At 41.5% G+C, this 27,500-nt stretch overlaps 3 protein-coding genes across 3 annotated transcripts in view; 2 read left to right on the top strand and 1 right to left on the bottom strand.

Annotated features, from left to right (window-relative positions):
* The window catches only part of LOC138003490 (loricrin-like), a 92,072-nt gene extending 80,569 nt beyond the window's left edge, over positions 1-11,503 (bottom strand). The window contains exons 1-2 of the mRNA XM_068849592.1: positions 11,389-11,503; positions 3,402-3,448 (exon numbers count right to left, since the gene is read on the bottom strand). The gene's annotated coding sequence lies outside the window, so the exon portion shown is untranslated. The remainder of the gene's footprint in view (positions 1-3,401; positions 3,449-11,388) is intronic.
* Positions 9,874-27,500, top strand: part of LOC138003500 (microfibril-associated glycoprotein 4-like) — a 50,172-nt gene continuing 32,545 nt past the window's right edge. Inside the window, exons 1-2 of the mRNA XM_068849603.1 lie at positions 9,874-10,025; positions 11,409-11,497. Of these exons, the coding sequence (XP_068705704.1) occupies positions 11,413-11,497 (85 nt within the window). The 5' untranslated portion in view covers positions 9,874-10,025; positions 11,409-11,412. The remainder of the gene's footprint in view (positions 10,026-11,408; positions 11,498-27,500) is intronic.
* LOC138004244 (uncharacterized) lies at positions 19,951-24,906 on the top strand. The gene is made up of 2 exons (XM_068850720.1): positions 19,951-21,114; positions 21,394-24,906. Exons 1-2 carry the CDS (start codon positions 19,951-19,953, stop codon positions 24,904-24,906), a joined length of 4,677 nt encoding a protein of 1,558 aa, XP_068706821.1.

Raw genomic sequence — 27,500 nt, 5'->3', positions numbered from 1 at the left:
AAACATGAGCCATGATTTGCTATTGTTTTGTGCACCAACAGGGCCGTCTTATCACGTGACCGAAAACCATCTATAGCCCACACTTCAATTACATACATTTCTTTCAGTCATCGAGTCCTTTCATGATATGGTAACAAATGAGCCCGACAAAATGACCTGCTCCCAACTGTGTGGCTTCAAAGCCCAGTTAGTAGAGCATTGCACCGGCATCGCAGAGTTCATGTGTTCACCTGAATCTTTCAGGTAACGATAAAAAGACAATTGCTTAAATTGTACAGTTAGTGCAAAGATCTCTTCTACCTTTCGTTTCTACATATTTAGCCACAAATATCATTTAAGAGTAGAAGTAAAAAAGGTTGGTTCCACATTCTAAAGACACCTATATATAGCTCGATTGGGATCGAAATATATCTTTCTGCTGAATCGCTCAGCTGTTATCGGTCTTTTTATAAAACTCATTAATAACTGATGAGCAAATAGGCCTATCAGGTCACCGAAAAAAAGTCACGTGAAGAAGCTTCAAAGACTGATAAAACAGTTTTCCTAAGAATTCTTCATGTAAAGTCACTACTGGCATGGCATAGCATGGCATAGCTTGTTTTCCTTGCATTGTATGCTAATGTTCTCCTCTCACAATGAATTCGCCGGTTGTTTTTATCCTGCCTGAAACTACTCGGCTTCGCCTCGATAAAACACTTCTGCTTTTTTATTAAACCGTACTTTGAATAGGAGTGGTTACACAGCACTAAGCTCTGTAACCACTCTTTCAAATGTGGTTTAACACAGTTCTTTTAAACGCTCTGAATTCAGTATTCGCCTTTAAGCACAGTCTTAAACGAGGGGTTTACCTCGGTGTAAAAACCTGTGAAAAATTTTCTTTGTTTTGTTAGCTCGTGGTAGGGTTAAGTTATTGTTTGAAGTTTTTTTGCTCTTTTGTTTTCCTTTGTGTTACGTCATCTGTGAGTTTCACAGATTTTTACACCGAGGATGAGCCTAAACGAGAACTTCTTAAAAGATCTATGATCCCCTTTGATATGTTTTTATTTATAATTTTATGTTTTAGTCATTATTGGTGTTTAATGTGGCATTATGATAAAAAGATCAAATCTTTTTTTCCTTGGGTGTCAAAACTATATTAACTAAACACAGAAACCCATAAGGGTTGAAACGTTTAACGGCCCCTTGTGTGCAGGAAAACAAGCTTCTGAATATTCAAATTGCTAAGTACCATATTTGGAACAACAAGAGCGAGGAGTTTCCAAATATGGTACTTAGCACTGAAACATTCAACCAATCAGTTTGCACTGAATATTCGGAAGCTGTGAACGCGCGTTACACGTTTTCTGCTAAACACTAAGTGACCCAAACTTTAAGCCTTATTAATTTTAAAATGCACTTTTATATTTGAACTGGAATTTTCCTCTTTAATGGTCCGCCGTTACTAACTTTAAAATCTTGAAAGAGCTGGATCGAGGAGAAAATGACGTCAAAGACTACTCTACTACTGAATTGGTGCCAAAACAATAATGTAGCTCAAATTTTGCATAATAATAGAATCAAATTCCCTAAAGACTTTTCCGCTATTGTTCTTTCCACAAACATGGCTGCCGTGACGTCAGGTACAATCAAAGAATGTAATACGTTTGGACGCGGCTGAATCAATATGCAGCACGGGAGTTTCGGGCTTTCAGATTTTTAAACTCGTGCTTTGCATACATAGTAAACTGCATTTACACGCTGAAATTTTAAGCCAGTGAGTAATGCCGTCACTTTTGCCTAGATTCAACCCTCTGAGTTCAGTTTTGAACGTGAGTAATGGCGGACCGTGAAATCCAAAACTTACACTCAAAGTAAACAGCCTTTGGATGAAAATCAAAGCTCAAAATTTTGCCACGCAGGTGTTAAGCAAACACACTTTCAAAATCTGAAGAAACATAGGACGTGATTTTTTCATCATAGTACCACTTTAACTAACCATTAAGTTAATGTTGATTTGTAATGAAAACTGCAAACCAAATGCTTTTTAAAAAAGTCAATATTTCTCTGATGTATGTGCGCTACGTTACTAGCCATTAATGTTGCTTTCGAATGAAAACTGCAAACCAAATGCTTTTAAAAAAGTCAATATTTCCCTGACAACTCTCTGGGGGGGGGGGGGGGCAAAAAAGACATATCCGATAGTGCATTGAAAATTTTGGAAACGTAATCAATATAGTTTTTATAGTACTGGACAAACCTTTAAAATCAAATCACATATTACTTGTGAAACCCGTAATGTAATTTACATGATTCAGTGCACTAAATGTAATCATCAGTACATCGGAGACACCAAACGTCGTCTTAAAGACCGCTTTAATGTTCACATGATCCTTATACCGCTCTGTACACTAGTCGTGACTCCATCAGAAAGGCTCGTGAGGCATTCCTCATACACAGAGGAAGAACACTGGAGCCTGCAGGCCTTAACAGAAGAGATGAAATGTAATTTAGTTTAGCTACCTTTTAATTTTCTTTTGTTTCTTTTATCTTGTTATCATGTGTTATTGTCTTTCCTCTTTTTTGTGCATTTCCGTTTTTACTAATTTTACACAAAATATAAAGATCTTGTAACAAGCATTTATCCATTCAATAAACCTGAAGAAGGCTGGTGTTGGCCAGCCGAAATATTGTAACAACGCCTATGTTCACGTTGTCTTGACCCACCTTTGCAGTATATTTTCTATTTTTAAAGTTATTATAAGCTAAGCACATGTTAAACAAACACTCTCTTCGCACATCATGCCCACGATGTTAGGAAGCCAAAAGCCAACTGTACAAGAGCCTAAATCTGGACATCTGGACTAATTGCAAGTTGCAATCGTTAACAGATTTGTTCTTTATTTTTAACCTAGTTCCCAGGCCCTTTCTCTTCCCTTTGGGATGGGGCCCAAAGCCAAACAAAAGGTATTGGGAACGAGGTTGCTTAATTTTCTGTACGTCGTAGAAAAATGGCATAATTTGAATACAAGATATTTTTTATGAGCAAGCTCTGAAACTGAAAACATAAAGAGGAATCCAGTTTAAGAAAAAGTTAAGTAATTAATGAATTCATTTAACTGAAATAACACATTTTTAAATTACTACAAAAAGGTAATGCAAAAAAATGACAATTCCCCACGTGGAAAACGTTGTCACGATAGAAACGAAACGATAGATAAAAAAAAATATCGCGCAACAAAATTCGTTTCAAGAAGAAGTTAAAACAATGCCAACGAGAAAAATAAGTAAATAAATTAATTGATAAATAAGAGTTTAGGACACGTGGAAACTCAAGCATTTCTAGAAAGGAATGGACTCGCGGTATTTTCATAAGCCCTTCAAAGTTACAGAAATAGAGAGTTTTTGAAAGTTACAATTCTCACCTTGATCCTCATGCCCCAATCCACTTTTTACTTTGGTGACAGTATGTCTGCATTAGAAAAAAAGGAGTTTTCGTGAAAAAATTGTGAGGGCCTTCTCCAGACTAAGTAAATATTAGTTGTAATTTATTTCGTAACATTGAGACAGACGGGGGTTGAAAATAACATGCTATAAAGTGCCCTAAAGAAAGCAGTTGGTTAATTGAGGCTCCCGTTATTGATGGTACTCAGAAATAAATTCACCTCCAGTTGATAGTCATAACTGAAGAAGGTCTTTGACCGAAACGTTTTAGTAAATTTCTAATTTTTTAACTTTTTAACGTCAGAAGTTGTCCGTCCTCGCTTCCTTTTTACTCACTATATATATAGGGAGGCCTATTGGACTGCGCAATTATTTACCCTTAATCCTCATGGTCTTAATAAAAGGCAGGAATCTAGATCGAAACACCGCATTAATTACTACAATTGAGTAGTTGCGAGTTGAAATTTTCCCAATACGATGCATTTTTATCGATATGTCACCTATAGTTCTTTATTTGTTTTTGATTGTTAAATCTATGTCACCTTGGAGTTTAGACCTTTGTTATAGTTCTTTATTTGTCTTTGATTGTCAAATCCATGTCACCTTGTAGCTTTGACCTTTGTTTTGTTTCGTTTCCTTAATTTCAATATTTCTGCTCTGTATATATAAGCTGCTGTTGTTGTGATTTGCACTCATTGTAAATAGTTTTTTTAGTTTTTAATTTTTAACCTGAAGAAGGCCGAACGGCCGAAACGTCATAGTAAACTTCGCCCAGAATAGTCAAGAGTTTGTCTCTTCGTCGCTTTTCCTTACGTACACTTAACTATATATATATATATGTGTACTATCTTGCCTTAGGACTAAATCTTTCATCAGTGAGGGCGTATTCATCTCTGATTATATTGTATAATAGTTTTACCAGGTTTAATTTGTACATATCCGATGGTGCATCTCATGATAGGTAAAGAAATATCATCCCAGTCCTGCAGTGTAATGCACATTATGAAGACACTTTTAAATAGCTCGATTGGGATGGAAATATATTTTTCAGCTGAATCGCTCAGCCTTCATCGGTCTGTTTAAAACTCATTAATAATTCCCGAGCGAAACACCCTCTCAGATCACCGATAAAACGTCACGTGCACGAGCTTTTAAGACTGATAAAACACTCCTCATAACAACTCTTTATCTAAAGCATACTAAAGGGCATGGCATGGCATAGCTTGTTTTTCTTATATGCTAATATTCTCCCCCTCAGAATGGACTCCAGCGGGACGCGCTTTTTGTGGAATGTCTTTGAAGCCGTTCAATAAATTCGTAGGTCGTTTTTTATCCGGTCTAAAACTACTCGGCTTGGCCTCGATATAACACTCCTGGTTTTTTATTAAACTGAACTTTGAATGGAAGCGGTTACACAAAGCTAAGCTCTGTAACCACTCCTTCAAGTGTGGTTTTACACAGTTCTCTGAATTCAGTATCAGCTTTCAAGCACAGTCTTAAACGAGAACTTCACAAAAGATGTAGATCCAATTTTATTGTAATTTGGTGTTTTAGTCATTATTAAGTTTGCCTCAGTATAGGATTATTGTCTTTGAAACGCCCTCTTTGAAAGCCCATAAAGGATGTATGTATGTTGTTTAACTAACCATTAATGTTGCTTTCTAATGAAAACTGCAAACCAAATGCTCTTAAGAGCTTCTGCCTGAGAGAGCGGGGCAGACTTGGAAATGAAGGTCGGCCGATTTCCCTTAAAATTGGTACACAAAGTACTTTTGTCGACTTATGTAATATGCCAAAGTTTCAGCTTCAACGACTTTTTTTTAGCCGAGTTCTGGATATCAGCCCCTCAGGGGTCCCCAGAGGCTGATTTTCAGTGCAATTTTGGCCACTTTTAAATCTCTCTTTTAGCAACAGGAAATTAATTTCAGGCAAAAACAAAAACCATCTTTGTAAAGCCCTATCCTCAGGCTTTTATGGGTGTGAACATTAGCTCATATCAATTTTTCGCTAGCCTGTGGCTGTTATCACAACTTGGTCATATTTGAAGCATATGGGAAGCAACCGGAAATGGCCTGTTTTTCAGACCAAATATTTTCCATGCCCATGTTTTATATCTTGAGGTCTTAGTATCCCTGCAAAGTTCAGCCCTTAGTTTAGTAATATCAAGAAAAAAATACTAAGGTTGAGGCTTTTTACTAACAAAAAAACTTACGAGAAAATGGCTAACCAGGCCACTTCCGGTTAAAGTTTCAACAAAGCGTGCCTGCAAAAATCAGCCATTTAATTTCGATTATCTTTTTTCCTTCCAACTTATGGTAAAAAGAGACTCTGAAGTTAATTGTCACCGAAAAGACTTGCCGTTAATAAGAAATTTTTATGTGATTGTTTTAGGACCGATCAGATAGTGGTCCGACAGCGGTTATAAATTTCTTTTGAAGAAGTCTTGAAAATTACGGACAATAGAGCCGCTGCGAAAACTCTTTATTTACCTAACAACACATCTCTTGCCGGTAAATCACAATGCAAAATTGCATCTTTTTCGTCCAAACTGCAATATTAAGTTTATCTCCTTTGTTCAACTCGTTCAACGTATCACGTCTGTGGCCCGTAGTAATAAAGCGCTAATTAAATCAGGATAAAAGCAAGCTTTGTAGTTCCATTCAGTAGTACTATAACCCACCCGTTTGGGCTTTAATATTTTCTGAAGAAAAAAGAACTTATCGGTCTCTTTAAATGCAACCACAACATCTGTCGTGACACTACTTGAGAATCGTTTTGAACTTGTATGAGAACCTCAATGACATGATTTGTTTACTGAATATTTATTCATACCCAGTGCCCCAGTGTAAATGGCTCACATATGTTGTAAATGATTGATAAGGACGTCCAGCACGGTCCGTTTCCGCCGCCAATCCGCTAAATTGCTAGAAGATTACTCACGGGCACTCTTTCCCTTTCTCTATCAGTATTTTCCTTTTGTTGCTTTCTCAAACAGCACAAATCCATGGTGGCATCCATACTGCATATATATCCAAAGATAGGACAGGGGTGGAGTGGGTTATCCTTCCGGCAAAGACTACTGTTTTGGCAACTTCGGAAATAAAATATTTCAGCTTTCTTGGAGCCCTTAAGAACTTGGGGGTTTTTTATGGCACCCGTAGCTGTAGATCACATGAAAAAGTAAGTCTTTATGGACTCACACTGAATTGCTGACCCTTAACTCTGGTTTCGGTAATAAGAAGCAACCTAGGCGGTAATCGCCCTGGAGGGCCATTATGCATGCTGTAGGTGATAAGGTAAGTCGTCACAAGGCCTAGTGCCCGCTCGTACCTGCTGGAGCTTAAATTGGTCACTGCTCTTCTTTCCTGGACAGGATAATAATCACTGGTGCCCATTTATACATCTGGGTGGAGAGAGGCACTGTTAAAGAAAATTGCCTTCCCAAGACGACATGTCAACGCCCTAGTAACCAGGACCGCCCGATCCAGAATCTAGCCCGCTAACGCGCTATGCCAGTTTCTTTTTGTGTAGAATCTGAATGTAATGTGGACTTTAATCTGTCTTAAATCAACAAAATGCACCGGGGAGGAAATAAATGGCCAGCACTTTCAAAAGAAAGTGGACACCTTGCCGGTTGCTTTGTTTATTTGCGAGAAAAGAAACTAACTGCGATCTATTATTCTTTTGAAAGTGCTGGCCATTTATTTCTTCTTTTTCATGTGATCTACAGCTACGGGTGCCACAAAAAAACCCCACGCCCTTAAGGGCTCCAAGAAAGCTGAAATATTTTATTTCCCAAGTTGTCAAAACAGTAGTCTTTGCCGGAAGGATAACCCACTCCACCCCTGTCCTATCTTTGGATATATATGCAGTATGGATGCCACCATGAATCTGTGCTGTTTGAGAAAGCAACAAAAGAAAAATACTGATAGAGAAAGGGAAAGAGTGCCCGTGAGTAATCTTCTAGCAATTTAGCGGATTGGCGGCGAAAATGGACCGTGTTGGACGTCCTTAATTATCAATCATTTACAACATACGTGAGCCATTTACACTGGAGCACTGGGTATGAATAAATATTCAGTAAACTAATCATGCCATTGAGGTTCTCATACAAGTTCTATCATAATCATTCTCTGCAATATCAAGGAAACGAATCTGTACGAGAAAAAAACTGAATTCCAAGCCAGTCATAGCCGGCAAACTACGATAACCTCGTCACGTACGGTATTAATCGACCTGTGTATATCTAACTCGCAACGACGCACTTGCGACCAATTTATCGCTGGGGCTAAAGTTTCCAATGTTACTTCACTTTTAAGGGATTGTAGGAAAGGGGCATGTCTGTAAAAGTGAAGCCAGGTAAGCGTTTTTTGTAAGTGAATTTATCCAGACACTTTGCAAATAGACTGGAAGAGTGACTGCAATTTGTGTTAGACGATTAGCTTTAATTACAAAACGATTCTCAAGTAGTGTCATGACAGATGTGGTTGCATTTAAAGAGACCGATAAGTTCTTTTTTCTTCACAAAATATTAAAGCCAAAACAGGTGGGTTATAGTACTACTGAATGGAACTACAAAGCTTGCTTATATCCTGATTTAATTAGCGCTTCATTACTACGGGCCATAGACGTGATACGTTGAACGAGTTGAACAAAGGAGATATTAAAACTTAACATTGCAGTTTGGACGAAAAAGATGCAATTTTGCATTGTGATTTACCGGCAAGAGATGTGTTGTTAGGTAAATAAAGAATTTTCGCAGCGGCTCTATTGTCCGTAATTTTCAAGACTTCTTCCAAGAAATTCATAACCGCTCTCGGACCACTATCTGATCGGTCCTAAAACAATCACATAAAAATTTCTTATTAACGGCAAGTCTTTTCGGTGACAATTAACTTCAGAGTCTCTTTTTACCATAACTTGGAAGGAAAAAAGATAATCCAAATTAAATGGCTGATTTTTGTAGGCACGCTTTGTTGAAACTTTAACCGGAAGTGGCCTGGTTAGCCATCTTCTCGTAAGTTTTTTTCTTAGTAAAATGCCTCAACCTTAGTACTTTTTTCTTGTTATTACTAAAATAACAGCTGAACTTTGCAGGGATACTAAGACCTCAAGATATAAAACATGGGCATGGAAAATATTTGGTCTGAAAAACAGGCCATTTCCGGTTGCTTCCCATATGCTTCAAATATGACCAAGTTGTGATAACAGCCACAGGCTAGCGAAAAATTGCTATGAGCTAATGTTCTCACCCATAAAAGCCTGAGGATAGGGCTTTACAAAGATGGTTTTTGTTTTTGCCTGAAATTAATTTCCTGTTGCTAAAAGAGAGATTTAAAAGTGGCCAAAATTGCACTGAAAATCAGCCTCTGGGGACCCCTGAGGGGCTGATATCCAGAACTCGGCTAAAAAAAAGTCGTTGAAGGTGAAACTTTGGCATATTACATAAGTCGACATAAGTACTTTGTGGACCAATTTCAAGCGAAATCGGCCGACCTTCAGTTCCAAGTCTGCCCCGCTCTCTCAGGCAGAAGCTCTTAAGAAAAAGTAAATATTTCTCTGATATGGAACAGACATGGCCGAAAATGCATTGGAAACAGATCTTAATAGCCTGAATAGTTATTATAAGCTAAGCACATATTAAACAAACACTCTCTTCGCACGTGATGCACACGTTGTTAGGAAGCTATAACCCAATTGTACAAGAGCCTAAGACTGGACTAATTGCAAGTTGCAACCATCAACAGATTTGTTCTATATTTTCTCGTTCCCAGGACCTTTCCGTTCGCTTTGGGATGGAGCTTAAGCGAAGGGAAAGGTCCTGCGAACGTAGTTGCTTAATTTTCTAGAAAAATAGTAGAGCATAATTGGCATAATAATTTGAATACCAGACATTTTTATGAGCACCCTCTGAAACTGTAAACATATATCGTATATAAATAAAAAGAGAGTTCCACTTTAAGAAAATTTTAAATAATTAATGAATTGGTTAAATTGAAATAACACATTTTTGAATCACTACTAAAAGGTAAATGTAACAAAATGACAATTCCTCACGTGAAGAACGTTGTCACGATAGAAACGAAACGATAGATAAAAGCAATGATCGCGGAACAACATTCCTTTTAAGAAAAAGTTAAAACGATGCCAACGAAAAAAATAAGTAAATAAATTGATTGATAAATAAGAGTTTAGGACACATGAAAACTCACAGATTTCTAGAAAGGAATGGATTCGCGGTACTTTCATAAGCCCGTCAAAGTTACCGAAAGTGAGAGTTTTTTTAAAGTTAAATTTTCACCTTCATCCTCATGCCCCAATCCACTTTTTACTTTGGTGACGGTATGTTTGTATTAGAGAAAAGGAGTTTTTGTGAAAAAATTTTGAGGACCTTCTCCAGACTAAGTAAATATTAGTTGTAATTTATATTATTTCGTAACATTGAGACAAAGAGGGATTGAAAAACATGCTACTAAGTGCCCTCAATTGAAGCTCTCCCTCATTGATGGTACTGAAATAAATTCGGTTTAAGCAGTGAAGCGCTTCCAGAATCGCCAAGTCAGGTCCGTGTTCAGATTAAAGTCCATCGTTCACCTTTGTGGAGGGTAAGAGCCTTAGAAACTTCTTTTTTCTCATCTATACTTGAGCTTAGGTTTTGGTTAAGGCTGGTTAAAAGGACTTAATATTGTAAAAGATGACAAATATGAAAAGAAAATGATCTTTGCTTTCAATTTATCGCACCTTGATAACCAAAGCTAACTGACCGAGGGTTGCAAAAATAAGCGAATAGGGACAACATTTCCGCGCGAAAATATAACTTTTAATCGGTCACCAGACATGATGTAGGTTAGAGCTTCTTTACCCACAGAATAATTCGCCTGAACGCTTCCAACGATATTTTGATGCAGCAATAGAGAAATTCGTCTTGTCTGGGAAACGTGTCGTAATCATGAATCAACATTGATCTTCTCAAAAGTCACACGTCTTCTTATAGCCATGACTTTTTATCCTCTCTTCAAAGTTGCTATCTTGCATGTTTTTAAAAATTCCGCGTAAAGGCGATCTCTATGAAGCAACGATGATGGCTACTGCAATCGCCACGCGACAAAACAAGAATATCATTGGTTAAAGAGGGAAAATAGGGACTCAAAGATCTACGACGGCGACATCGACGAAAGCGTCACCTCGAAATATAATTCTGCTCTGTCGTAAGTCTTTTACGATTATTCCATCTCGTTCACGTCGCACAATGTGGGCGAATCATCCTAAAAATAAATTGGCACGAGCAGGTTTCAGAGTAAAATAGAGGATGGAAGGTTTGCATTTGTACACTCACATTGTCGTAAAACCTCAAAAAAATTCCTGAAAGCGATAATATTCCCAACTTCGGCATAGAGAAAAACTAGGAACTAAGGACATCTACTAACACACTGATCAAAACAGAATGATCAAGTAGTCCTGCATCCTCACACCACCCATCCCAACGTGCTTGCAACGCGAAATTCAGTTATAAAGCTAGAGGACGAACGAGATCAGAAAGAGATGTATTGATGTAGGCAACGGAACCATACAACATTTCCCTAACCCGTGACCGGATAATTGAAAACGAAAAATGACACTCTTAGAATTGATAAGTTTGAACAGGACCTAAATGTAACCAACGCGTAAACGAGGAACACGAGAAGCCGGAGCAGTTCAACTTTCTTTTAGTTTAGCTTCTGATTGGTTGATAAATTAACACGTGATTTTTCGTAGACCACTCACATTGAGTAAATTGGCAAATTGATGCAAAAGTCCGTTCGAGTTCAATTTTAATCTCTTTTGCAAAACGTGGCCAAGTGCTATAATTATTTTTTGGGGTAATTAGTTGCACTCTTGTACGTGTATGCGTGGAAAGTGAACTTCGACTTGCTTTGAAAGGGAAATTGAGGTAAGTTTACGTGTGAGACTGAAAAGTTTATAACTCACAGTGTTGTCTTGTTTTGCAGAAACATGGATGTTCCGAAAACAGCGTTTTTCCTCCTGATTACCTTGTTCTCAGTTGCTGTGATATCAAACGCTTCTGAGGGACAGACAGGTAACTAACAACAATAAAGAGAAATAAACGTACAAATGATGATTACAACAACAACAACAACAAAAACAAGCTTTGGGTGTGTTCCTTTCGGCGAATCCAAAAACGGATTTTTGATCAAAGATTCAGCAAATTTCACAGTCGAAAGGAACGCAAAATCCGAAAAAAGTGTTTGATTCTATGCTTATATACCAGTATGAGTTGTGTAAAAGCTATTCGAGTCCGTGCAATGAGGAAAATGTATCATGAACATGCGGTTGGTCAAGCAATTGACCCTTCGTTGCTCGAGTCAAAACATTTCTTGTACAGTCGATTTTATCACTTTTCGAGTTATTGTTTTTCTTTCAGATGAAAGATATGGCTTTCGAAGATTTTCTGGAGTGGAACGTTGGCCAACTCCAGTTTTATTTCAGGATGAGAAGAGGAAAGTCGACAACAGGAAACAACAAAGAACGGGCAGTCAAGCAATTGCCTGTGGAAGTTTGAAATTAAAACCCAAAACTCCCTTGGTTTTTCGTTAATTCTCATTCATGGGGGGACTCCAATATGAAATAGACGGGGATGCTCGTCGTCTCGCTTAGGGGGGTAAATTTTGGATTTTGGTCTCGCTTAGGGAGTTCCGGACAAAGCGCCAATAATTTAAGCTGCCAAGGTCTCGTTTAGGGTTCGCGAAGAAACACAGAATTACACGAAGAGAAACAGAAGTCAAATTTTCTTTTAGGGGTCAAAATTTGCTTAAGCCACGCCCAGATTGGTCTCCTTTAGGGGTCACAAAAAGCTTGAGCCATGCCCAGACGGTCTCCGTTAGGGGTTAAATACAAAATTTCCGACGAGCATCCCCGTCTGTTCCATATGGGAGTCTCCTCCTCCTCCCCCCAGGGCAACGAGATCTTTCTTATTTCCTGTTGTCAGTTTCTCTCCTCGTCCTGAAATAAAACTGAAGTTGACCAAGGGTCTACTTCAGAAAATCTTCGAAAGCCATATCTTCCATCTGAGAGAAAAAAATATAAAATTGACTCGAAAAGAAATGTTTTGACTCGAACAATGAAGCGTCAATTGCTTGACTGCCCGCATTTCGGCATGTTCATGATAAATCTTCTTCATTTCACGGACTGGAATAGCTTCTATTCAGCTCATACTGGTAAATAAGCATAGAACCAAACACTCACCTTGATTTGATCGAGAAAAATTTATGACAAACGGTAAATCTTTGTTCGCAAACCGGCACAGAAAAAAACTTTTATAGGTCTCTCTCACTCCGAAGTCTATAATTAATCATGAAAATTATCTTGATTACCCAGCATGCACCGTTTTACCGAAAGGGTCTATATGATCCGGCTGGAAAAACCGCTGTTAAAGGTGATTAATTTCAAATTCCCAGTGAAAGGAACGCCTGTGATCACATATCCGAAAATCTGGATTTAGATTTAAGGATTTCAACCAATGAATCTTTTTTCAAAAAGGATTTGATAGATAAAAAATCCGGATTTGGATGCGAAATCTTTTTCAAGATCAGAAATCCGTTTTTCGAAAGGAACACATCCTTCTACATTTCTTCCAAAAGAATACTATGATAGCTTATGATTTATATCCTGGGTGCCAGAGGTTAAATTTTTCATTCGCGAGGAGCGAGCGGTTAAAACGGCAAGGCGAAAAAGCTGGTCACGGCGGTTTACAATCTCACTTCCATGATTTGTGATTATGAACACGGTCGCTGATTGGTTTTCATAGTCAGTGCCAGTTCTTTCGAGTAAAAACAATATAACACTCAATTTCACTGGTTGAACGGCGATAGTTCACACCAGTGGCCACAAAACCGGTTTTGAGCGCAACGACTGCTACGAAAAGAAAACTGGCGGTGGAGGGCTGTGATTTCAACCGAGTATTTATAGGTTTGCACATTACAATACACAGCAAATTCTGGATATTTGGAGATTTTAGAATTGAAACCTGTTCAGGAATTTCATCAAGCGTGAGGATGTGTTTGTGGTCCTGCCAACTGGATCCCGTAAATCTTTGATATTTGTTCCTATTTGTATGATCGTGGATTCGTTATCCAAAAGATGCTATGGTAGTCGTTATTTGTCCCTTGAATGCCTTGATTGATTTGCATATCCTAGAGGTGAAAGAAAATCCGAAAACCGTGAACACTAGAAATGTCGTGTTTCGAGTAAGAAACCAGAGTAAGAAACCAGATCCACTCGGCTATCGCCTCGTGGATCCACAGCTACTTTGACAATGTTATGACGAAATTCATGATCAATAACAGGACAGACGCATGAAAAACTGACATCAATTTGTTAAATTTCCATCAAATGGTAAGAGTAAATCGTTTCAGTACTTTCTATGCTGCTAACGAAATTTAACGACATTTCAAGTTACGTTTATTAGCACATAACAGTTCAGTTTTCGCTCCAATACAATGATATTTTGGACTGATTGACTGAGATTTCCGTACGAAGCGAATGTCACCAAAACCAATACTCATATACCTGAAGATCCCGCTTGAAGTCCTCCTTGGTACAATGACCCGAACAGACAATATAGCAGTCAGGATTTCACGTTTGAGGATCCATCCACGTTTTATTTTCGCCAGCAAACTTCCCTTTAAATTTTAATTTTCCGGTGTAAGCTTCGGTTTTTTTACTTTTTATATGTGTTCTCAAGTCCAGACATGTGTCTAGTTTCATCCCCCTCGAAAGCGTACACCCCAACAGCGGTAATTGTTGATTTGAAAAAGCCTTGCTACGTGAATTGAGCAACATCTGAAAGTTTCGTCGGCTTACCCTAAATTAAACGCTTCCCCGTGTGAAAGCAAACAAATACGTTTGCTGAAGCATCGAAGACGCCTGTCGATAAAGGAAGAAATTGAAAAAGGTACGCTTGTCGAGTATTTCTTTGTCCGTACTTTCCCTTTAACACACGAATTTGCTGACAGAAGGCATCATGCTATTCACCCATTGACTTCAAAAGGCAAAAGAACTTGTTAAATCTCCAATTTAAAGGGAAAGTACGGTCTAGAAAAAGTTGCGAAAACTTTTCCCCAGGAATTCGAAAATAATTGCCGTTTTGTCCAGTTCCCTGTTAAAATGTGACAAGAGCGCTTTGAAGTTGCCTCTTTCGTGACTCGGAGAGCGCCATCTTGGATATGACGTGTTATGACGTAGCAATAGTCAACAAACGTGTTGGTCCTTACCAAGTTCTTCGATCCGCGCCGATCACTTTCCCGATGTTGTGTGACCTTTCTGGTTCGAGAAATTCAAATGTACGGTGAACTATGGTAAACGATTTTGTGGTTCAATAGGTAGTAGGCCATGTAGGACATAAGTGCGACTGAAACTCAAGTCACTTAATGCTTATAGATTTTCTAGTCAATCAAACTAGGCGGCAAAAATCAGCCAGAGCAATTGTAAACAAGACAAAAACCTTGAACATGCGACAAAGAAATATTCAACAAGCGTACCTCTTTCACTTTCTTCCTTCAGCGACAGCCGTCTTCGATGCTTCAGCAAACGTATTTGTTTGCTTTCACACGGGGAAGCGTTTAATTTAGAATAAGCCGACGGAACTTTCAGATGTTGCTCAATACACGTATCAAGGCTTTTTCACATCAACAATTACCGCTGTTGGGGTGTACGCTTTCGAGGGGGATGAAACTAGACACATGTCTAGACTTGGGAACACATATAAAAATTAAAAAAACCGAAGCTTACACCGCAAATTTAAAATTTAAATAAAACGTGGATGGATTCCTCAAACATGAAAACCTGACTGCTATATTGTCTGTTCGGGTCTGGAGGAGGACTTCAAGCAGGATCTTCAGGTATATGAATATTGGTCTTGGTGACATTCGCTTAATACGGAAACTCAGTCAACTAGTCCAAAATATTATTATATTGGAGCGAGAAAACTGAACCAAGCCATATATAGACGAAATATGCTGAAATTGCAGTCAGGAATTTGCATAATGACTATAAAAAATGTTGGACACTGACTTATTTGACGTTCTCAAAAAACTTGGTAAAGACGTTTCGACCCAAAACCTTCGGTCATCCTTGGTTTGAATTTGACAAAAAAGCGACAGCTCCTTTCAGCGGTTCATATTTGCGTATGTGCGTGACTACAAGCCTCAGTACACGTGACCTCTACGCGAGACGAGGAACATTATGCAAGTGAAACATAAATGTCAGGAATTTCTATATGTTCATTCCCCGCATTCTGGTCTCTCTTTGAATGCCAAGCCTCCGGGAAAAGTCTCTTGTGATAGTCAACTGCCTTGTCAACTATAGTGGCGTGGTCAAAGTCCATATTATGGCCAAATTGGTTTGCGTGTTGCGCAATTTTAGAATTGCCGTCGCAAACACGGACAGTTCTTTTATGTTCACTAAGCCTTGTGGCAAGAGCTCTATCCGTTTGGCCATAATATGCCAAATCGAAATCAAGGCCGTTTACTTTGTATACAGTACTTCGAGACTGAAACAGGGTTGGTTTGTCCTTTGGTCTTGAAAAGATTGTGCCTAAAGTGCTGAGTGGTTTAAAACCAACTTTGACTCCGTTGTTGCGTAGCACTCTCGACACTCTTTCTGTTACGCCTTTCACGTAGGGCAGGACAACAAATGGTGTTCTTACTTCATTTGTAGTGTTGTTAGTGTTGGAGTCGGGATGCCTGGCTTTGCGTGCGGAGTCACATTTCTTGATAAATTGCAAGGGATAGTTGTTGTTCATCAAGACTTTCATAACATGTTGCTTTTCTTTGCGTTTTCCTCTATTTGTTGACTGGATTTTCTCCGCTCTATCAAGGAGTGTATTAGCTACTGATCTTTTGTGTTGAGCTGGATGATGAGAGTAGAAATCAAGATATATATTTATCAGTGTGTGTCGGCTTTCGGAACACGTTGACCTGTATGCGACCGTTTGCTCTAACTGTTGTAGTGTCTAAAAAGGAGAGACCGTTGTCGCTTTCAACCTCACTAGTAAATTGTATGTGTGGGTTAATAGAGTTGAGGTGGGCATGGAACTCCTGCACGTACTCCTTTGGCAGACAAACGTGGCTGTCATCGACGTACCTATACCATCATCTTGGAGGATGGGCGGCCGCGGAAATTGTTTTTTCCTGTACAAATTGCATTACCAGGTTGGCTATGGTTGCATTCACAGGCGATCCCATGGCGCAGCCAAACGTTTGATGATAGTGCTCTTTTTCATAAGTAAAATAGCTGTTCCGCAGAACGAACTCTAACAATCGCATTATGTTACCCTTGGAAACGTTAGTGCGCTCTATTAGGTTATTATCGCTGTCTAATCTTTCACGGGTGACCTGCGGAGCTAATTCCACCGGGATTGACGTGAATAGACAAACAACATCGAAGGAAACCATGATTTCATCCTCGGTGATTGTTTGGTCTCTTATATATTCCGCAAATGCAGTGCTATTTTTCACGGAATATTTCTCGTCCAGTAGAGGGGATAAAATCGAAACTAAGTATTTCGATAGGCTGTACGTTGGAGAGTTGACACAACTAGTTATTGGACGAAGTGGTACGCTGACTTTGTGGATCTTGGGGAGGCCATAGAAAGCTGCAGGGGTCGCGTCCGTGCTGTGGAGTTAGTGATATAACTTAGGGTCCAGTTGGGCTTTATCGGGGTCATCAATGCAAGGACTAGATTTTATTTCGGAAAGCAAGTGATTAAGGTCCTTTTCAACTCGTGAGGTGGGATTCCTGCGTTTGTCAGTAATCTTCTCGTACGTATTGTTATCATTTAACAAAGTGTTGACTTTTCTCTTGTAATCACTTGTGTTCATAACAACAATGGATCTGCCCTTATCTGCTGGTACAATGGATGGATCCTTTTTAAGGTTCCTGCTGTGAGTTGTTCCTTGGAAATGTTACGAGTTGTCTCAGGAGTGCTATTTTTCAAGAAGAGTTAACTGAATAGAGTGTAATGTGAAGTGCTAGATTTCTATTCCATATGAACCATGTGAGCGTTAGCCCTACTGATGGAAATGGGCCCACACAAGGACAGAGAAAAACTCTGACCAGGGTGGGAATTGAACCCACGACCTTCCGGTTAGATCTCCGCCACTCTACCAACTGAGCTACAAGGTCAGACGGGAGCAGGCCGTGGGAAATGAAGATGTTAAAGGCCTGGATAGAAATCTAGCACTTCACATTACACTCTATTCAATTAACTCTTTTTGAAAAATAGCACTCCTGAGAGGCAGTGAAGTTGGGAGACAACAACCTGGAAGAGGTAGCGTGATCAACCAACAAGGAGGAACAGATGCAGATGTTAAGACCCGCATCGGAAAGGCAAGAGCATCGTTCCTAGCCCTGAAGAACATCTGGCGATCCAACCTTATAACATCTCGCACCAAAATCCGCCTGTTCAATTCCAACATCAAGTCAGTCCTACTGTACGGAGCAGAAACATGGCGAACAACCAAGACCACCATCAAAAGAGTTCAGACTTTCATCAACACGTGCCTACGAAGAATACTGAAGATCCACTGGCCAAATACCATCAGCAACTCAGATCTCTGGGAAAGAACCAACCAAGTGCCAGTAGAAGAAGAGATCAGAAGAAGAAGATGGCGATGGATAGGGCACACCCTGAGGAAACCACCGACAAACATCACACGCCAGGCCCTGACCTGGAACCCTCAGGGGAAGAGAAAGAGAGGCCGACGAAAGAACACCTGGAGAAGAGACCTGGAGGCGGACGCCAAGCAGACCGGCTGCTCCTGGAGAGAGTTGGAGGGAATCGCCCAGGACCGCGGACGCTGGCAGGCTGTTGTGGATGGCCTATGTCCCTCCAGGGGCTCAAGGCCTAAGTAAGTAAGTAAGTAAGTAAGTAAGTAAGTAAGTAAGTAAGTAAGTAAGTAAGTAAGTAAGTAAGTAAGTAAGTAAGTAAGTAAGTAACAGTTAGAGCAAACGGTCGCATACAGGTCAACGTGTTCCGAAAGCCGACACACACTGATAAATATCTTGATTTCTACTCTCATCATCCAGCTCAACACAAAAGATCAGTAGTTAATACACTCCTTGATAGAACGGAGAAAATCCAGTCAACAAATATAGGAAAACGCAAAGAAAAGCAACATGTTATGAAAGTCTTGATGAACAACAACTATCCCTTGCAATTTATCAAGAAATGTGACTCCGCACGCAAAGCCAGGCATCCCGACTCCAACACTAACAACACTACAAATGAAGTAAGAACACCATTTGTTGTCCTGCCCTACGTGAAAGGCGTAACAGAAAGAGTGTCGAGAGTGCTACGCAACAACGGAGTCAAAGTTGGTTTTAAACCACTCAGCACTTTAGGCACAATCTTTTCAAGACCAAACGACAAACCAACCCTGTTTCAGTCTCGAAATACTGTATACAAAGTAAACGGCCTTGATTTCGATTTGGCATATTATGGCCAAACGGATAGAGCTCTTGCCACAAGGCTTAGTGAACATAAAAGAGCTGTCCGTGTTTGCGACGGCAATTCTAAAATTGCGCAACACGCAAACCAATTTGGCCATAATATGGACTTTGACCACGCCACTATAGTTGACAAGGCAGTTGACTATCACAAGAGACTTTTCCCGGAGGCTTGGCATTCAAAGAGAGACCAGAATGCGGGGAATGAACATATAGAAATTCCTGACATTTATGTTTCACTTGCATAATGTTCCTCGTCTCGCGCAGAGGTCACGTGTACTCAGGCTTGTAGTCACGCACATACGCAAATATGAACCGCTGAAAGGAGCTGTCGCTTTTTTGTCAAATTCAAACCAAGGATGACCGAAGAGTTTCGGTCGAAGCGTCTTTACCAAGTTTTTTGAGAACGTCGTTTGACGTTCAAATAAGCCAGTGACCAACATTTCTTATATTGACATACATAGACGACTTTCACTGTTATGCACTAATAAACGTATTTAACTTGAAATGTGGTTAAATTTTGTTAGAAGTATAGAAACTACTGAAACTATTTACTGTTACTATTTAACAGAAATTGATTTTATCAAACAAGTTGATAAAGGTCGAATAACCACCGTGAAAGATTTGGAAAGCTGACGTTTAGAGCGTTAGCCCTTTGTCGGAGCGCCATATTTCGCATTGTTGTGTAATTCCCGCCACTAGGTCACATAGCGTAACCCATTGTTCACGCCGTCGTTTAGTTCGGGTTATTGTTTCGCTTTGCATGCACGCTTAGTTACCTCATTGTCACAGTTAGCGCATAATTAGCTTGGTGCCTTTGTTACCACTTTTGCCTGCTTAGTTTGGGTTGTATTTGCATCTTGCCTTCGGTTAATAAACGTGTTCTCTCGCTCGGAGTTTCGGCTCAACTCACTGGCGTGGTGGCAGCGCAACTTTTTCAAAGAACCCACGGAAAGAACATCAAAGCTGTTCTTCGATTTTAGCCGCCTCTCTGAGCAATCAAGCCAGAATTCGTGAACCGTAGTGATGACTTCACACAGAGCGCCGAAACAGTGGTCGCTTTCTTCGAATGAAACTATTACTTCGATCGAAGCCTGGGAAAACAATCTAAAGTACATCTTGTCCCTCGATCCGAACTTCGCAGACTTTCTTACTGATGGATCTTCGTGGGGTAAAAAAACAAACGCTACACCCCTACGTGGTTTCTCCAACGATCCTGAATCTGTTCCAACGGCGAGAAGAAGGACTGCTGCTCAAAAAGTAACACATTTAGAAATGATGCTCGGCCAAATTGCCAATTACGCCCCTATCATTTCTCGGAACTCAATCGTCAAGAATTCTACATCAATTAGCGGCGTTTGGCAATCGATCCGACAGCATTATGGCTTGCAGTTAACTGGCTCCCGTTTCTTGGACCTCGCGAACATTTCTTTGAAGCCTGAACAGCGTCCTGAGGATTTATTCCAAATCTTAATGGCCTTTATTGAGGACAACCTACTCACCAGATCCAGCGGAATCACTCATTATGGCGAGATCCCGGACGCTGACGAAGAACTATCTCCATCCCTCGAAAATTTTATTGTTCTCACTTGGCTACGCCTACTCCATCCCAACCTTCCACGACTTGTGAAACAACGTTATGGAACCGAATTACGTAGTAGGACGTTGGCCTCTGTGAAACCTGAAATCTCTCAAGCTCTCGAGTCGTTACTTGACGAGCTCCACACCAGTGATGAATCAAAGGTTCTACGCTCTGCGCCCCCGACTGATCATCGCTCATTTGTTCCCACACGACGCAGGCTACTGCCTAAACCTCGAGCTGTCAAGTCTTGTCCTCTTTGCCAGCAGGCCGGCCGCCCAGATTTTCGGTCACATTTTCTCAGCGGTTGCAAGTTTCTGCCCGAGCCTGATCGTCTCTTCATGTCCAAGATTCGCCAAGTGGCCGGCATTGAATTAGAGGAGAGCAGTTATGATTACCAGTACTATCCTGATCTGACTAGCCCTCCGGGTTTTGAAGAATTCACAGATATGCAGCATTGTCCCTCCAGAGTCCTACCTACTATGACACCCCCTGCCACTCGTCGCGTAAACGTCTCCCAGTCTCCATTCCTTCACGCTTTTTATGGTCATCACCCTTTACGCCTTACAATAGACACCGGCGCAGAAACTAATATGATGAGAGCTTCTTTAGCCAAGCATATTGGTGCTAAGATAACTAAAAGCTCCCAGACTGCTTTGCAGGCCGACGGTCGCACCCCGTTAACTGTTGTTGGTGAGACCCGCCTTCCGCTGATTCGTCAAGGCAGACCTCTTACTTTGGAAGCTCTCGTTGTCGAGAATCTTGATGTTGACATACTCGCTGGAACACCCTTCATGGCTTCCAATGACATTGCAGTCCGCCCCGCTAAGCGTGAGATCATCATCGCTGGGTGTGACGTGGCGTCTTATGGTTGTTCCCAAAGTCCTCAGACCCACTACGCTGTCAGAGCTTGCCACCTCCTTCGCGCCCCGAATACTAACACAACCGTCTGGCCGGGTGAGTTCCTGGAAATTGACACCTCCTCAGTGCTACTTAAAGATGCTACACTTGCCATTGAGCCCCGTATGGATTCGGTCTCTTCTAGTCACCTCAAACCTGCTCACACCTGGCCTCATCCCGACATTGTCCAGTCCATTGGTGGGAAACTGAGACTTCTCAACAATACCGAGGAGCCCCTACTAATCCGCAAGAACGACCATTTATGCCAAGCACGTCTAACTGTTCTGGAGTCCTCCATAGAGCCCTCCTCAACCCAAGCTGCAGAGCCGTGCCCCAAGTCTACTACTCCTCCCTCTTCTTCCGTCGAGTCCGTACATGTAGACCCTGACGGTTTGTTGTCCCTTGCTGAGAAAGCCGCGTTCATTTCGCTACTGAAGGAATTCCAATTGGTTTTCGATCCCCGTATTCCTGGTTACAATGGAGCTGCCGGGCCGATTGAAGGGGTTGTGAATATGGGCCCTGTCGAGCCTCCCCAGCGAAAAGGGCGTGTCCCACAGTACTCTCGCGATCAACTCGACCTGCTTCAAACCAAATTTGACGAACTTGAGGCTCAAGGCATTTTTAGTCGACCAGAAGATTTAAACGTTGTGGTGGAATACTTGAATCCATCCTTCTTGGTGAAGAAGAGGAATGGCGGTTTTCGCTTAGTCACAGCCTTTACTGACGTGGGCCGCTATAGCAAGCCCCAGCCCTCACTAATGCCGGACGTGGACTCCACTCTTCTCAAGATTGCTTGCTGGAAGTACATTGTAGTCTCTGATTTGTCTCAGGCGTTCTACCAAATCCCACTTGCAAAGAACTCCATGAAGTATTGTGGCGTGGTTACACCCTTTAAAGGCGTTCGTGTCTACACGCGTTGCGCAATGGGAATCCCCGGTTCCGAAACGGCCCTCGAGGAGCTAATGTGCCGCGTCCTGGGTGATCTCCTTCAGGAAGGGTGTGTCGCTAAGATTGCCGACGACTTGTATTGTGGTGGTAACTCCCATCAAGAGCTCCTTTTAAACTGGCGAAAAGTCCTCTCGGCTCTCGATCGCTGCAACCTTCGCCTCTCACCTGCGAAAACCATAATCTGCCCAGCTTCTACCACCATTCTCGGTTGGATATGGTCCCAGGGCTCGATCCGCGCTTCTCCCCATCGTGTAGCTGCTCTTGCTTCTTGTGAGCCACCCAAGAATGTACGCGGTCTCCGTGCTTTTGTTGGCTCATACAAAATGCTTGGTCGGGTCCTTAGTGGAGCTGCTAAACTCCTCGCTCCTCTCGAGTCGCTTACGGCTGGTCGTCAATCTCAAGACACCATCTCTTGGTCTGATGAGCTCCTAGTATGTTTTCGCTCCTGTCAAGAAGCACTCACGTCTAACAGATCCATCACCCTCCCCAAGCCTGATGATCAACTTTGGATCGCAACCGATGGTTCCGTCAAGATGAATGGCCTCGGCGCCACTCTTTATGTGCTTCGTGACCAGAAGCTCCACCTTGCCGGATACTTCAGTGCCAAATTTAAAAAGCATCAAGCCTCCTGGTTACCATGTGAAATAGAGGCATTGTCTATTGCCGCTGCCGTCAAGCATTTTGCCCCTTATATAATTCAATCAAAGTCTAAGACTTATGTACTGACTGACAGCAAGCCGTGTGTCCAGGCCTTTGACAAGCTCTGCCGTGGACAGTTCTCCTCCAGTCCCCGAGTGACTTCGTTTTTGTCATCTGTTAGCCGTTACCAAATCACACTGCTCCATTTGGCTGGTTCTGCCAACCTCCCTTCTGACTTTGCTAGTCGTAACGCACCAGCTTGCGACCACCCTCGCTGCCAAGTTTGTTCATTTGTATTCGAAGCTGAAGACCTAGCTGTGCGTCCCATTTCTGTTCATGATGTGCTATCGGGGAAGACGTCCCTTCCTTTCACAAGCCGTTCCGCCTGGCTCCAATCGCAACTAGAGTGCCCGGATTTGAGACGTGTCCACTCTCATCTTAAGCAGGGCACTCGCCCGTCAAAGAAGCTGACAAACATTAAAGATGTCAAGCGTTACCTGAACCTGGTCTCCATTTCCCGTGACGGCCTACTCGTCGTAAAACGCGATGAACCTTTCGCTGCGCCCCGCGAATGTATTGTCATTCCACGCTCTGTTGTTGATGGCTTCCTTGCTGCTTTACACGTGAAGCTGGACCACCCCTCCCGTCACCAGATGAAACTGGTTTCACAGCGTTATTTCTTCGCTTTAGATTTGGACAAAGCCCTGGATCGGTGCTCGCAGTGTTGCCACCTATGCTCTTCCCTGAAGAAAGTTCCATCCAGCCTCATTGAACAATCAACCTCTGATCCCCCCGACGGCTTTGGTATTTCCTTCGCCGCAGACATCATAAAGCGCTACCGTCAGCTAGTACTTGTCGTCCGCGAGACGTCCACGTCCTTCACTGCAGCCTGCTTGTTGGATAACGAACGTCGTGAATCCATTCGCTCTGGTCTCCTCCGTTTGTGTCTTGAGCTGCGACCTCTGTCTGGCCCCCCTTCCGTCATAAGGGTAGATCCCGCTCCTGGCTTTGCTTCTTTAGGTGACGATGAAATCCTTAAGCAGTATGGCTTTGCCGTGGAAGTCGGCCGAGTCAAAAACCCGAACAAGAATCCTGTGGCAGAGAAATGCGTCGCAGAACTTGGTGATGAGCTTCTACGTGTTTGTCCTGAGGGTGGTACAATCAGTCCTCTTTCCTTAGCTGTGGCGACAGCCAATCTCAACACCCGTATCCGCAACAGAGGATTGTCTGCCCGCGAGATGTGGCTTCAACGCGATCAATTCACTAACGCACAGATCCCTTTTTCCGACCTCCAAGTTGTTCGACAACAGCAGTCGTTGCGGCTCCGTAACCACCCCACAAGTGAGAGATCCAAAGCCCCAGGCTGTTGCCCTCGCCCGGCCACGCCCGTTCAAGTAGGCGATTTGGTGTACATTACTTCTGATGGCTCCAAGACCAGTGCCCGCAATCGGTATCTTGTGGTCTCCGTGGATGGCCTATGGTGCAACGTACGCAAGTTCACCGGTTCACAGCTGCGTTCTACCTCCTATCGCGTCAAGCTGTCCGAATGTTATCGTGTTCCTGACCTAACAGAGACCACGTCTAACCTCTCTCGTCATTACAGCTCCGCTTCCTACCCTGAAGATACCGACGAAGAGCCTCTCACCCCTGAGCACGTTGACGAGGAACCCACTCCCCTCCTTACACCTCAGAGCACTCCGAGTCCGGCTCCTGCTGTAGTTCCTAGCGAGCTCGCTACCCCACCAGATCCTCAGCCTGACATTCATCATGTGCCCGAGTCTTCCCCTCCCCCGAGTGGAAGCATGACTGTTGACATTGATGCCCATATCCCGGAGCCTACCTCCTCACCTGGCCCACGCCGGTCAAGCCGTTCAACTCGTCGTCCGGCTTACCTCAAGGACTACATTACATATTAAGGACAATGTTAGCTATTTGTAACTGCTTGTGTACTATCAATTCCCAGCCTATTTTTATTTCGTATTTATTACTCATCTACCTTAGCGAGGAGAAGAAAGAAGAAGTCACGCCATATTTCGCATTGTTGTGTAATTCCCGCCACTAGGTCACATAGCGTAACCCATTGTTCACGCCGTCGTTTAGTTCGGGTTATTGTTTCGCTTTGCATGCACGCTTAGTTACCTCATTGTCACAGTTAGCGCATAATTAGCTTGGTGCCTTTGTTACCACTTTTGCCTGCTTAGTTTGGGTTGTATTTGCATCTTGCCTTCGGTTAATAAACGTGTTCTCTCGCTCGGAGTTTCGGCTCAACTCACTGGCGGAGGGAATGACGAAGGGCTTCGCTCCGACGAAGGGCTAACGCTCGAAACGTCAGCTTCCCAAATCTTTCACGATGGTTATTCGACCTTTATCAACTCGTTTGATAAAATCAATTTCTGTTTCAATCTACCACCGACGCAGCACCGTAGTTTCTTTAGAAACTAAAATTTTGTTTACTTTTGCCATTTGATGGAAATGTATAAATCGATCGTTTGTTTTCATGGAAGTTGTAACGGGATCTCGCAGAAAGCCACGGTAGACAGATTGAACTTGATTTCCAGGCATTTATTTCACAGCAATAAGCGCAGGATAGCATTTCAAGCTCTCTTTCGCTTTGCAAAACTCCTGCATATAACTCACATATAAAACCCTGTTTAACGACTGCGAGGTAAATCTGTTCAGAGGTGGAGCCAATATCAATACAGTTTAGCCTCTGGATTAAGATTCAAGTCTACAAAGTATTGCTCTCCTCGCCTGTGTTTTTCTTCTTTTCATCAAGTACATTTAGTCATCCGGAGAAATCCTTGGCTATTGCTACGTCATAGCCTCGTTTGCATATGCAAAAACAAAGATGGCGGATTTCAATTTAAATTTGCCTATTTTTGAAGCGTTATTGTTGGCTATTTAAACACATCTTGTCCAAATGAGTGGTCAAGTATGACAATACAGGTAAAGAACTTTCGATTCAGAGAAACTTTTTCTAGACCTTCCTTTCCCTTTAAAGCAATTTGGCTTTGATATCAAGCGAATTATTAGCCATCAAAAACTAAGAAATTGTTGTGTGGCAAAAGCGCTAATGATTCCATGCATTCTGTAAAATTTCGCATTTTCAAAGCATCGTTGCTCAGAGATTGGGGAGTTTAAGAAACGACGACTGCTTCGACTACTACAACGCCACAAAAGAATAATATCATTGGTTAAAAGAGCATAAATAATCGTGCTGAGTGCGTGCAGAACGGATTTTAGCAAGTATGTTAGCGGTCATCTGCATAACGCGACGTGAAATCACCAAATTTGAGGTTTTTATGACAGCGTAAGCATGCAACAGAGAATCTTTCATTTTCTGTTTTCCCTCTGAAACCGATCGTAACAATTTATTTCAGTTAGGATACTTCGCCCATATTGTAGAACGTGATCGAGACTGAATAATCTTTGGAACACCAACATGGCGGCAGTGACGTCATAAACGCTCTATACCAGTTGCCCTTGGTCTCATCAAAAAGGATGGTAAAGCACGCCAGCAAAATCGCCATGAACATTAGCTAACTGAACCTGAATTAAGAGTGGTACTTCCAAATATTAGCTTCTGTTAAGTAAATCCTGAAACGATTGGAATTTTAAAACGCTTTGGCTTTCTATGAGGGGAAAACCGGAATTTCGAAGAAAAACCTCTCGGACCAAAGAAAGGAAAAAATAACCAATTTTATCTCACATTTAACGAGTTAGGAAACCAAACCCTTCCCTTATCAAACAGGTACAAATGTGCACACTTTGTTTGTATTGGCCAATATCAAAAATACCATAATACTCTTTGTTTGTTCATCCCAAATTTTGCATAAGCACTGTTTCCAGTTTCTCTTGGGACCATTATAAGTCCCAAGAGAAAATAGAAACAACGTTTGTGCAAAATTTTGGAGGAACAAACAAAGGGTATTATGTATAGTATTTTTGATATTGGATAATAGGTAATCACATGATTTCGAGTGCATTTGAATGGCTATCTGAGACTTTCTTGACAAGTCAGAATACTTCGTTTATTTGATTACCTCTTTATGCACTGAGTTACCCCTTTTTTGCACGGTGTGAACTGAAAACTGCGTTTCTATTAACCAATCAGACCTGGGTATTTTTTTTGTGCGTATTACTAAGAGTAAAAGTCCACTTTACTCGTTAATTTAGGAAGAGGCAAAAAATTTAAAAAACTCCAACTGAGAGGCCGGAAACAATCAACTGGCTATTTGCAAAGCGTAACTGAATTAATTTTTAGACCTCGGAAATCAAATTCATCCTATTGTCAGATTGGAATTTGAACTTCAAGATTCAACTTTGTAGGACCTTCATTAAGTATATTTGATTATACTATTACAAATTAAATTAGCAATTATGACCAATCAGAATTGTGCTTTTATATTGAGAGTATCATAGAAACTAAACCTGCGTAACATTGTCCCTTCTAACAATATCTACATTTGTAGACAAAAATTCCAATGCCCAAACTCTCACGATTGTTCCA

This window comes from Montipora foliosa, chromosome 5, assembly GCF_036669935.1.
Source record: "Montipora foliosa isolate CH-2021 chromosome 5, ASM3666993v2, whole genome shotgun sequence".
In the NCBI taxonomy this organism is placed as follows: Eukaryota; Metazoa; Cnidaria; class Anthozoa; order Scleractinia; family Acroporidae; genus Montipora; species Montipora foliosa.
Note: the sequence above shows the minus strand (reverse complement) of the source record. Positions and strands in the feature narration are given on the sequence as shown.

Bases quoted from the DNA above. Each gene is read 5' to 3' on its own strand.
- LOC138004244 (XM_068850720.1), top strand. From the start codon at position 19,951: ATGACTTCACACAGAGCGCCGAAACAGTGGTCGCTTTCTTCGAATGAA. The intron at 21,115-21,393 runs GCCAAGCATATT...CAAAGTCCTCAG, and splicing joins ATATGATGAGAGCTTCTTTA to ACCCACTACGCTGTCAGAGC.